Genomic DNA, 13242 nt, shown 5'->3' with positions numbered 1-13242 from the left:
CCTTAGGAGAGCCAAGCAGTAGTACTCGCATAACGATGGGAAGAGAATTGTAGGCATAAAATTATAGCAATAACGAACAAACTCAGTGATACACCTGAGTCTGTGAATTGTTCCCGCTGGAAGAGTTAGGCTCATTATGGATAATGACAGAGGCCTGAGCTTAAAGATATCCTGCAATAAACAAACCTAGACTCATATTTAGTAATCTTCTCTAGAGGATCACTTAAGTGATGTCTGGACATGGAGGGGAAAGGGGAGAAAAATTAGGGATTATAGAGTTATTTAGTTCCTCATTATTTTTGGTACAATATCCATAAGTAACACTGTTTTTCAATAATCAATTTTTATAAGAATGCTTTTTACTCATAACAATTGCATCCTTGTCTGATTAGCCTACAGCATTTGGTTTTTTTTCCCTGATTGTTTTTAAACCTAAGTTTTAATCTTTTTTCAGAAGGTTGCCCTGAAAGGGGATTGGTCCTTTTCACTGAAAATGCCAGTGAAAAGGACCAATCAGGAACAGCCCCTGCTGAGTGGGGCGGTAGCTCTGGTCAGGCTGCTCTAGATGCACAGCCACTTCTCCTGGGGACCCGAAGCAGAGTGCTAGGGACACACAAATTACCCATTGCACATCCCTTTTAGTGCGGTAGCTCATCTGCCTACCGCATCGAGCGCCCAGGACAGGTGGATGTGCGCACATTCAGAGAGTTGTTGCACATTGCTTTGTTATTGGAACGATGTATATTGTTCGGGTACATTGACTTTATTGTTCATGGCTGTTTTCGTTCATGCTATATATGTGTATATTTTGCACGCTTTCAATAAAAAACTTTAATTACAAAAAAAAAAAAAAAAAAGACATGTGCCCAATTTGGACACACTTTTTTTTTTTTTTTTTTTTTTTTTTTTTTTTAACATACTGATACTACATCGGCCTGATTGAGATTCTCTCAGCTAGAGTTATAGAAGCGCTCTCTCCCTAAGAAATTAGACTAAAGCATACTAGATGGTCTCTCTTAATACCAGGCTCCCCTTCACTGGAATTCTCTTCTATTAGATTTATGCATTTCAAATTTAGGAAATGAATAAAGTCCTGGTGATTTCATAAGATTTGAGGATTAGTTTTCACTTTTTTGTTGCTGATTTATATTAACCTTTTTAGGCTTTTACTTATGATTTTATTGCTTGATATTGTTAGGGTCTTATTTATCATTGCATTTTACTGTTATATTTTTTACTTGACTTTATCTTTTGTTTTTATTTAGTATTTTATGTCCTTTTATTGTATTGATTTATTATACACCATTTGTTATGAAAATCGATTGAGTAAAGAAATTGCCATAAGATCACATCTTTCAGGAAGAAAAAGTGACAAAAATGATACAGCAAGGGAAAACTTTCTTTCTCTTCTAATTAAGCAGCAAATCCCCCCTGAAAAATGGTCAGATTAGCACAGCATTTCATCTAAAAAGAAATGAGATATAATTACTGTACGAAAGCTGAGACATATAATGGCTCTTGCTGTTTGCTTGCACATTTTGTTCCATTGGTAGCAGGCTTTGGGCAGAAAGTTCATTCGGAATAGCTAATATTGGATTACTTTCAATAATCACAGCATCATCATCCTCATCTTCTATGTTCATTGTAATGAAATCTGAAAAGAAGCAGAAAATTCATGAAAAGATATAAAGATGAAAGAACAAATAGAAAGAATAAAGAGCATATGGTGCATCTAGTCTGCCATTTGCATCTCCTGCTCAGCTTTAGAGTCCTGAGACAATGTGCATTGCAAAGATATAACCTAAGCAGCAACAGCTTTTGGGAAGAAAAATAAAAGAATCTACATTGTGGGTTTCACTGTTTATCCGATAAAAGAAAAGCCTTGGGAATACTAAATGGCTTGTAAAAATAGTAACACAAACATTTGAAGCCAGTTTAAGTTTTGGGCTAAAAATTAAAAGCAGCCAATCAAGCTCGCACAATTCTGAAAAAGTACATCTTTTGCCTGAGGATTTAATTGCCTTCTTCGAGGCGGTAAGGGGGGAGGAGGAAAAAGGAAAAGTTAAGAAAATTGGTACAAAAAGTATCGTGGAATTTGTCCCTGATTCTCAAAAGGGCTACATTTTAAGAAATTTAATATTGCCATGCAAATAATCACCTCTACTACAGACACAGTAGGAAAGGATAGCTTTCAGTTTTTATTTTATTTTTCCCAGGAATTTATCAGCATTTATTATAACAAGAAAATGAGTCATTTTTCCATTTTTGTTAGTTATAAAAGAAACACTGAAATTTAGGAAGAATTCCCCCCCCCCCTGAAAAAAAACCAAACTGCAAACAAAGATCTCTCTAGATAGTGCCATCTAATTCAGTAACCTCTCCATATGTCTGGTCATAAAAACCCACTTGTTACATGATTTACCAGTTTTAATTTCTCAGGGAGACCCCAATTAGTTTACTTTCACCAAAGAGGATCACCTAACTGCAACATTTGACAACCAGACATCAAGTTCTACTTTCAGAAGAGCTTCACAGGCCAATTATTAATGAAAGAATTGTTCATTTTAAAATACTCATTTGTACCGTAAGCGCATTTTGGTAGCATCTTCCTGCTTAATTGTAAATGAATCACCTAGTTTCCGAAATGCTCTACAGATGGATATTGTTACACTAAAGTTTCCTTAACAGTTTCTTGTAGGAGCCACCCCTGGAATATGCCCTGGGGTGGGGGAAAGACTAGTTCTATTTCCAAGTCCAACCATCAAGGATTACTCTCGTCCCTCCAGTTCTGTAGCACAGTCCATCTGATGCAAGGCGATATAGAAAAGAATTTGGCAAGTTGCTCCTGCCTTTCACGTTGCTCGTTTTAAAATTTTGGAAAAATAAACATGAAGGTTTCTTCTTGCAGAGGAACTCAGGAAGCATGCTCCCGACTTCCTTATCAGATACCTAGGAAAAATATGCACACATAGAATATACAAATTCTTTGCAACGTTAATAGGCATTTTAATAAGCTTCTAGTTTTTCCCACCACAATAATAATGGTGACCATTTAAAGTAACTTCTTGAAATAAATCTACAATTTTTCGCATATTAATCAAATTTGTCTTTTCTAAGTCATTGTGTATATTACTCTCAAGTAATTCATCCCGTTTCCACTGAAATCTAGTCCTAACTCGTGGATGCACTAATCTGTTTTATTGCAGGAGTCGCAATATTGCCATGGGTGTCGTCGCGATAGTGGGGACCCTCCCCCGAAAAAGCATCCCAGCAGTATGGTGTATTCTTTTGTATCACGGCCAAACACCACAGCACAAAAGAATGCGGTCAACAGCCCTTTAACACTATGGCAGCACCAACCTCACAGGACCGCCATCGCTTTAAAGGGTCGCTGACACAAAAAATAAAAGTCATGGCACACGGGGAGGTTGAGCAGGGGATCAGTGCTGACCTGTCTCAACCCAGGACTGCCAGCAGAGTTGGCCCCGACACTCCCAAAAGTAAAACAAAACAAAACAAAAAAAAAAAAAAACCCAGAAAAGAGCCTGCACCGTGACAACCCCTCCCCCAACCAACAATCCCTTCAGTTAGGACAGCAAGACTGACTCAAGTTAGAGAGCGGGCTCTATCATTAGCAGGACCGACACTATAGAACACCATGCCCCTCGAGATTAGACTCAGAAAAATGTCAAACTTTTAAATAAAGTTTTAAAACATGGCTTTTCAAACAAGCATTTCACAAAGAGAACAGAGATTAGAATAAAGATTAATTAAGCCGGCAGAAAAAAAAACCATCAGCTCCCAGAACGTAATTAAAATAGATGTACATATTGTTAGTGTTATGTCACTGCTAATTTAATGAAATATACAGTACAAAAGTATTATACATGTAAGGTAAACCTTCACATATAAATGGACAAGTTTCATGACACTCAAATATTTATTATGTAACCGGATTTTACTGGCACTATGTTATGTTAATTGATATTGCCCAATTTAACTCAAACTTACTTTATGTGCCTATCTGTAAACCGTTGTGATGGTATACTATATACTGAATGACGGTATGGAAAAGAATTTAAATTAAATAAATTATGCTGGGCTCTTTAGTAAAATAAAGGTGCAACTCCATTCATTGGCTGGCCTTCCTATCTCTTGGATGGGTAGAATTAGTCTTCTAAAGATGAACGTTCTGCCAAAACTTCTGTACCTTTTTCAACATGTTCCCTGTGATATTCCTCGATTGACATTCTCTGATCTACATAGCTTAATAGGGAAATTCATATGAAACTATAAGCCAGCCATAATTAAATTGAGGAATTTAAGGTTGCCCAAACAGTAAAAGGGGGGGGGGGGGGGGGTAGGCTCATCTAATCTACATATTATTGGGCATCCAGATCACGCTGCCTGCAGATATGGATCTGTGGACTGAATAACTCATATCTGACTATGGAACGTGAACAGGCTGATATTATCACTCTGGCCATGCTTCCTTTTTTGCCCTCAGATCTACTACAATGTAGCAGGGTATGTAGGCAAAGTCTAGTCTTGACACATACACTGACGGTTTGGAGATAAGTTAGAAGATTTCTGGGGTTAGCTTCAGAAGAGTTGTCTATTTTCCCCATATATGGCAACTCTATTCTATCTGGTTGCATCTTCTTCCCAGTTTATAAACAATGGAAAAGGCAGGGGTTGATAACTCTAGCTCAACGTTGGGATGTGGACTCTGGCATGTATCCCTTTCAGTCCTTAGGGGAAGATTTTGCCATTAGCCCTGAGTTGCGAGCTCAGTATTTAGTTGCACCAGGTGTTGAGTAGCCGGTTTGATGTTGAAAGCCCTCTGCGGCCTCTAACAGGCATAGAGATCTCTGTTAAATGTGAACCGGAGTGATATGTATTGTATACAGGAACTTCCGGTATATAAAAACCAAAAATAAATAAATAAATAAGTGACCCAAAGACACGCGTGCGGGGTGTTGCCTTAATCTATCGGGGTATTTTGACTGGTAAATTTGGGTTAGCTACTCCTCAATCCTTAATGGATGCTTGGAACACGGATCTAGGTCTGTCGCTGATTCATAGAGATTGAAATCTCTCTGGGCCTTGGCCCATCGAGGTACAATATGTGCTAGGTGAGCTGCCCTAATGACATGACTATGGCACAGAACACCTGTATATTTTGCAACAATTTTTCCAGGCTCCAGTGCAGATTTGCTGGAGGGTTTGTGGCGAAAGAGGAACATATATTCACATGTGGTGGTATTGTCAAGCCACTCACTTTTGGCCCCTCATTACACAGGAAATCACCAAAATCCTTGGTTACCCAATTTTTCTGAGTTCCAAACTGGGCTTGCTGGGCTATTGGGTGGGCTCCCTAGTACCAGTTAAGTCTCAAGCTTTGGTGGCACAACTGTTATTGGCCGCTAGATTTATCATTGCTACCTTTTGGAAAATAAACCCCTCTTTGGAATACTGGAGTCTCTAGGTGGGGAAATCACTGGTATTGAAATGTTGCGTCATGATTTGAATAATTGTCTCTTTAAATTCGAACGGACTTGGGGCCCTTTACCCTGATTACTGTAAACATAAGGCTTGATTGTTTATCCCTGAATATGTACTGGACTGTTCTACAGCTGCATCATATATACTTTCTATATTTTCTTGAATGCCTGAATATTTCTTATTTAAAAAGAGTAAAAAAAACAAAAAACAAAAAACCAACCCCATTCAATTGACTTCTCAAACATTGGATAATAAAGGGAGGTGGGCTACCACGATCTTACCTCTTGGTATAGAAGAAATACTTTTTGTAAATATATATGCCCAAGCAGTAGATTCCTCAAAATTCTTTTAACATTTTGCAAATCTTCCTCTTTAGGGGTATCCCTATTATAGGAGGAAATTTGGTGCCTAGCTGGCAGTCTAGATGTGAAATATCTAACCTCTTAAGGTGATTTAATCACTGTGGGAAGGCTTTTAGATCCATGGAGAACCTCCTTGCCTCAAACATATGCTAAAATGATTAAACCTGCTAAAATACACATGCTTATTCTATAAGCTCAATAAATAAGTCTCCATTTAGCTCTGCCTTTCAATGTTAATAAACTGGTAAGCAAGCAATATAAAATTATCAATAAAAATCAAACCATAATCTACTAGCTCAGATTTACAACACAAAATGACGACTCACAACAGTACAAACTTGCACTATTGCCAGCTGTACCTGATCTGGTCCAGCTTTTATTTCACCAGGCAGGGAGATCTAAGCAAGCATGTTTTACAGATATTTTAACCTTACAGCCCAGCCTGCTAGAGTCTAAAACCTGAACCTCCTGCATCTGTCCAAAAAGTACACAGATGATTCCCAGCTAAGCTCTATTGCATTTCTTATCTGTTCATGTGGGATACGGGTGTCAAACATGGCTGCTTACTCCAGTAGCTTACCTGAAGACATGTGCAGAAAGGAGGTAAGAGGTACACTCATCCATTCACTCAGTCACAGAGTGTACACTCTGAACATTAAAAAAAAATCATTTCAGATGTTTGCATAAAACAGGTGGTGGCCTTACTGTATATGCCACATTTTGCAATCTTGACCATTGGGCTCGCTGGCAAAACCCTAAGCTGGTTCACCTCTTTCCTTAAAAACAGGTTTTTCAAAGTCTCCTACAACAACTCATCTGATGCTATCCCCCTTGAAACAGGAGTACCACAAGGGTCTGCACTATCGCCCATACTCTTCAATATCTACCTTCTACCTTTATGCCAACTCCTTTCAAGCCTAGGCATCACTTACTACATGTACGCTGACGACATTCAACTCATCATTCCAATCTCTTCCACCATAGAAGATGCAATGTCAAGAGCAGCCTCACACCTTGATGCAATTCGAAATATGCTAAACAACCTAAAATTATGTTTAAATATGAGCAAAACCGAATGTATTCTAATCGCAAGAAAAAACTCAGGATCAATATCCACACCACCCTTCCAAATTGACAACATTCGCATTCAACTTAAAGACAACGTAAAAGACCTTGGCATATGGTTAGACAATGAACTAAATTACAAAAAACACATTACAACAAGAACAAAAGAGGGTTTCCATAAACTCCAAACACCTAAAACAGTTGCTTCACCTCCATGATTTCAGATCTGTCTTACAAGCCCTCATCTTTTCCAGTCTGGACTACTGCAACTCTCTCCTGATAGGTCTACCTAAAACGACCTTAAAACCACTGCAGTTACTTCAGAATGCCGCTGCCAGAGTCCTGACTAGTAAAAGAAAATCTGACCACATAACCCCGTTCTCAACAGTTTACATTGGCTACCGGTTGAGAAAAGAATAGAGTTCAAAGTTCTTACAATTCTACACAAGGCAATTCATAAAGTAGACTACACAGCCCTGGACAATATTATACATATACATAGATCATTACGTACGACAAGGTCAACAAGTAAACTTCATCTAGATGTTCCATCACTACCACAAGCCAAGCTGTCCTCCACAAGGAACAGAGCCATCTCCATCACTGGCCCGAAATTATGGAACTCGCTACCTCATCACCTGACCTCTCAAGAAAACATTAAATCTTTTAAAAAGATCTTAAAACCTGGCTACTCAGCCAAACTCTCAAAGACAGCACTCTCAAAGACAACATAGGATAAATCTACAGACCACACCCACTGCGTGTCCCACCTTGGGCATGCAATCTCCCTCCAACATCTACCTCTCTGACTCCCAAAAATCTTCTCGATTTTTTCTCTGTATTAGCTGTCCCCTTACATGATTTGAGCACAGATATATATCTAACTATATTGTATATCTTGATTGGTATTAAGTTATTGTTCAATTCCAGTTTCTGTTTTTCTGTTAAATGCTTTAAATGTAACAGGTTGTTGTAAATGTAAACCGGAGTGAAGGCAATTTCTGCTATACCTCGGTATATTAAAAACAAATGCTAAAAAATAAAGATCTTGTGCCCTCTCTGCACGTCTGGGAAACTACACAGAGTGGAAGCTAAGTACATAATGAGGGGATATAAAATATGGGGAAAAATCACCAGGTAGCTGGGCATGAACATTTATGATGCCAGATCTCAGCCCTGGTTCTGTTTGAGTTGGAAGTACAATGTAGCAGGAGGAAACTGCCAGATAAATAAAAATCATTACAAGATCAGTCATTGCAGTGATGGCCCTGGGCCAGGGACCATGCACCCGTGGCTCCTTCTGGAACCCTGCAGTAATGGGCCATGAACATAAGAATATGCCATACTGGGTCAGACCAAGGGTCCATCAAGCCCAGCATCCTGTTTCTAACAGTTGCCAATCCAAGCCATAAGAACCTGGCAAGTACCCAAAAACTAAGACTATTCCATGTTACCGTTGCTAGTAATAGCAGTGGCTATTCTCTAAGTCAACTTAATTAATAGCAGGTAATGGACTTCTCCAAGAATTTATCCAATCCTTTTTTAAACACAGCTATACTAACTGCACTAACCACATCCTCTGGCAACAAATTTCAGAGTTTAATTGTGCATTGAGTGAAAAAGAACTTTCTCCAATTAGTTTTAAATGTGCCACACGCTAACTTCATGGAGTGCCCCCTAGTCTTTCTATTATCCGAAAGAGTAAAAAAACGATTCACATCTACCCGTTCTAGACCTCTCATGATTTTAAACACCTCTATCATATCCCCCCTCAGCCATCTCTTCTCCAAGCTGAAAAGCCCTAACCTCTTTAGTCTTTCCTCATAGGGGAGCTGTTCCATTCCCCTTATTTTGGTAGCCCTTCTCTGTACCTTCTCCATTGCAATTATATCGTTTTTGAGATGCGGCGACCAGATTTGTACACAATATTCAAGGTGCGGTCTCACCATGGAGCGATACAGAGGCATTATGACATTTTCCGTTTTATTCACCATTCCCTTTCTAATAATTCCCAACATGGTTTGCTTTTTTGACTGCCACAGCACACTGAACCGATGATTTCAATGTGTTATCCACAATGACGCCTAGATCTCTTTCTTGGGTAGTAGCACCTAATATGGAACCTAACATTGTGTAACTATAGCATGGATTATTTTTCCCTATATGCATCACCTTGCACTTGTCCACATTACATTTCATCTGTCATTTAGATGCCCAATTTTCCAGCCTCACAAGGTCTTCCTGCAATTTATCACAATCTGCTTGTGATTTAACAACTCTGAACAATTTTGTATCATCTGCAAATTTGATTACCTCATTCGTCGTATTTCTTTCCAGATCATTTATAAATATATTGAAAAGTAAGGGTCCCAGTACAGATCCCTGAGGCACTCCACTGCCCACTCCCTTCCACTGAGAAAATTGTCCCTTTAATCCTACTCTCTGTTTCCTATCTTTTAGCCAGTTTGTAATCCACAAAAGGACATCACCACCTATCCCATGACTTTTTACTTTTCCTAGAAGCCTCTCATGAGGAACTTTGTCAAATGCCTTCTGAAAATCCAAGTACACTACATCTACCGGTTCACCTTTATTCACATGTTTAACTCCTTTAAGAAAGTGAAGCAGATTTGTGAGGCAAGACTTGCCTTGGGTAAAGCTAGAAACAAGGCTACTAGGTGTCACCCTTAAGTAATGAATATGATTCCCTCTCCCCAAGGGGGCTCTGCATGGCAGTGCACAGCACTTACCACCTGAGCCACTGGGCCAGCCCTTATAATGCAATAGTTATGTAGTACTTCGCCTGCAAGGGATGCACATCTAAGGAGAGAGGGTGGGTACTTCTCAAAACTCTTGCTTCTTTAGAAGATGCCACAGCCATGCTCAAACCTCACATGGAGGGTCAGGTAAAAGGGTATTAGTAGAAGGCACAGTGAGGCAAACCTACAACATGGTGCTCTTCCTTCTGCTTATTTGTCTGCTACAAAATCAGGTCGGGTATCTGAGGTCTGCACCTCATCGGAAGCAAGCAGAACCTGTCCTGCTTTTGATTCTCTGCATGAATTTATACTTAGGATTTTCTGTGTGAGAATAAGGAGTAGTCATAACTCCAAGTGCAGGCATGCTTGGGACCACAATCAAGACTGTCTTAGTCTCTCTCTAATAACCTGGACTCTTACTCTAGCTTCAAACACAGAATAGGAACAAACAAAGAGGCTGTTAAGGCATCTTTGTTTGTGGTATACTAGCATTTTAAAATGTTGCGTACATTCTCTATGAAGTTTAGTCAAGTATGTTTCTGGTAAAGATGAGAGAACTTGGGTGGTAACCAGCTGACAAGCATCCCCTGAGACTTAATATTTGGTCTCTAACCTTGCTAAGTCAGTTCTCAAGTCTTTCGGAAATCTGTCCAATATGTATGATTGCACCTTATATAAAGAACTATTTAGCTATGCTTGCAGATATATAGGCACCTCTGTGTATTATATGTATTTTATACTGCAGAAGATTCTGCAACTAGTCCCAAAGAGTGTTATGATTGGCTTGGCCTCCACAATGGCTCACTTCTTAGATACTGCAGGCTCAATTCACTGAGCCTTTTCCCCCCCAGACACTGAACTGGGTAACAATCCTTAATGAATCTGGCTCCCAGGTGTAAACTACTGGGTTTCTTTTACCTATTACTTCCATATCCCTTCATGATATTAAAGGACCACCCTTCCAGGCATGTGGGGTTGCACAAAGAGTATCTGTTCTCTTCACAGGTAAGCACTCCAAAATGCTCAAGGCAACATTGAAAGACGCACAAGATGGGGAGATAAGGAATAGTGAGACCAGAGAAAACCTTTCCATTACTGCGGGTTTGCAAAGTAGCTGTGCCACCAGTATTGACAGGAGCCTTCCTCAGGAACAATGTTATAAGGAACCTTGTCAGACTTGTGCCAGTCTGTATACCACCTTCTGAAGACAAGATTTAGACAGAGGGGAAAGAGATGGGAGACAGACATAGGGCTGCTCTAATCAGATTCCCCTCTCATGCAGGAATCCACTTGAGAATGGGTGGGGGGCAAGCAGATCAGTAGCACATGGGCCCTCCCCTCCATTAAATGATACACCAAGGCTTGCAGCAGTGCTACATTACTTTCACAGAGAAAACACTTGAAGCCCTCAGCTTGACCTAAGTGAGGGATTGAAGGCATTAAACCTGAAAGCAAAGAGACAGAAAGGAGGAAGAAAGTTTGAAGCTGGCCAGCCCTTCATCTCAAAGAAGCATGCAACTAGGCATTAATGAAAAACAGAACACTTTCATTGGTACACTGCTCAAGACTTGTGTGCCTAAAAACAATATTCAGAGTGAAAGCAATTAACAAGCAACATACTGATTCATTCCTGTCTGGATGCAGGTCAAGAAAAATCTCATTATGGAATGGATATCAAACAGAAACGGCAATGCAGCAGAGCAAAGCACCAGAAAGCCCTGATGCAAACAGTCCAGACTTAAGTATGGCAGAGACTTCAGAAAAGCAAAATACAACACCTCAGCAGCTTACAGCCTAGATATTTGTAATCCAGAGGCCTAAGGTAGACAGCCACTAAAGCTTGACAGCAATAAAAAAACAAACAAAACAAAACACAAAAACAAAACAAAACCCCCACAAAGAACAGCACATGCAATCCCTGCAGAAGGATGAGGCAAGGTCAACCTCAGATTCACACCAATGGAAGGCAGTACTCTGAAGACAGCAACTCCCAGGGAAGTTTGGCACAGACAGGTACTACAACCACCACTTTTTGGAAGCGCTGGATTTTCTGAAGGAAGTGACAGTCCCCCAGCTCCCACACACAGCACACCCTGCACCCATGGCTAGCCATCCCAGGACAAGTAGCCTGTAATCCTTTTGAAACTGGCATTAAAGCTTTTCTCAACAACTGAGCAGCAGCACAGAGCTGTACCTTCCTTGTGATAGCCTCTATCATCTATGCTAAGTATTCTCCAGGCCTCATTGCCTTCAGACAGAATCTTCAGCCAGGCCTCCGACAGCAGGGCAGCTTCAGCCAGATTTCCCTTGGGCAGGGAATGCAAGCAAGTACAGGTCCTCCTGTATTCCTCGTTCTACTGCAGAAAGCTGCAACACCGTCCACAGCTGCAGCTAAGGAGGCCTCTTCCAGATCTCTTGCTCTCCCCATGGTTTTCTTGGTGCTGGCATATGGAGGGAGATGTTGAATTCCTCATTGGATTGCAGACTTCCTTGGGTGGTTGTGTTTTCCTCCATGTTAGGGAGTCTGTACCAGCGCCCGAGCTTCTTGCTCCTCTAAACTATTGCACAACTGGTTGAAGTCCTGGCGGCAGCCTCCACCTCATCAGCTACCTCCAGCTCTGACTCCAACACCACCATAGACTTTTCTTCAGTCTCCATCTAAGGCTCAGACTTTGGGTCTGTCTGCTTGAGCCTGAGGAAGGAAAAACAGGAGCATATAAGAATCACTGCAGCATTCTTTTTCTGTTAGAACATGACTTGCCATACTGGGTCAGTCCAAGGATCCATCAAGCCTGTTGACTTGCCTCTTTTGTAAGCCCTACTCCCCCTGCCCCCCCCCCCCAAAACCACTCCTCCTTGGCCCCCAGCCTTCAGAGGAACATATATATATATATATATATATATATATATATATATATATATATATGCCCTAGCCACCTCCTCCCCCGCCCCCACACACAATCTCCCTAACACATGCTTTTGTTTAGCAAGCCTTACCTGGTTCAGCTGAAACAGTATCCAGGTCTAAAGGCAACCCCCTCAACATCCTGAACATCCTGCAATTGCTCCTTCATAGAAATGGGTCATGTTGAGCATGGCCATCCTCCTCCAATCCGCTGGCAGTGGTGACTTTGTTCTTCACAGCAACCTCGATGGCCCTGAACAGATGCAGACACTGCTCTACCATCCTGTGGTCACATGCCGATGAGCAGATCTATAGTCCGCCAGATATGGTCTTGTTTTCTTAGCTATGTGTTGAGCCTCTATCCCACACAGCATGCTGTAATCCTCAATTATTTTCTCCATCAGGAGTTCATTCTCCTCAAGGGACAAGCACATCACCCTCAAGTACTGCCTGGGAGGCTATTCCTAATGAGTTCCTATGCAATTTCCTCCCACTCTCCTCATACCACCCTGTTTTTCTTCTGGCTCCCCCAGTCCATCTTCTACCCGTCTTCAACCCCCCTCCAGCTGCTGCTGTCACCACCGTCCCCCGCCTTCACCTTTCCACATCTTCATGTCCTGACTACAGATCCAGCCCTCTTCTTCCT

The 13242-nt window shown here is 40.9% G+C and overlaps 1 protein-coding gene across 5 annotated transcripts in view; it reads right to left on the bottom strand.

The window, feature by feature from the left end:
* Positions 1-13242, bottom strand: part of BEND2 (BEN domain containing 2) — a 128440-nt gene that overhangs the window by 108029 nt on the left and 7169 nt on the right. For 3 of the 5 annotated variants that reach the window (XR_003857006.1, XM_029603302.1, XM_029603303.1), the window contains one exon: positions 1490-1654. Coding sequence is in view for 4 of the 5 variants with exons in the window: in XM_029603302.1 (XP_029459162.1) it covers positions 1490-1654 (165 nt within the window). In the remaining variant the exon portion in view is untranslated. The remainder of the gene's footprint in view (positions 1-1489; positions 1655-13242) is intronic. The other 2 variants (XM_029603304.1, XM_029603305.1) reach the window with 1 other exon arrangement.

The sequence above is a fragment of the Rhinatrema bivittatum genome, chromosome 5, assembly GCF_901001135.1.
Source record: "Rhinatrema bivittatum chromosome 5, aRhiBiv1.1, whole genome shotgun sequence".
Taxonomy (NCBI): domain Eukaryota; kingdom Metazoa; phylum Chordata; class Amphibia; order Gymnophiona; family Rhinatrematidae; genus Rhinatrema; species Rhinatrema bivittatum.
Note: the sequence above shows the minus strand (reverse complement) of the source record. Positions and strands in the feature narration are given on the sequence as shown.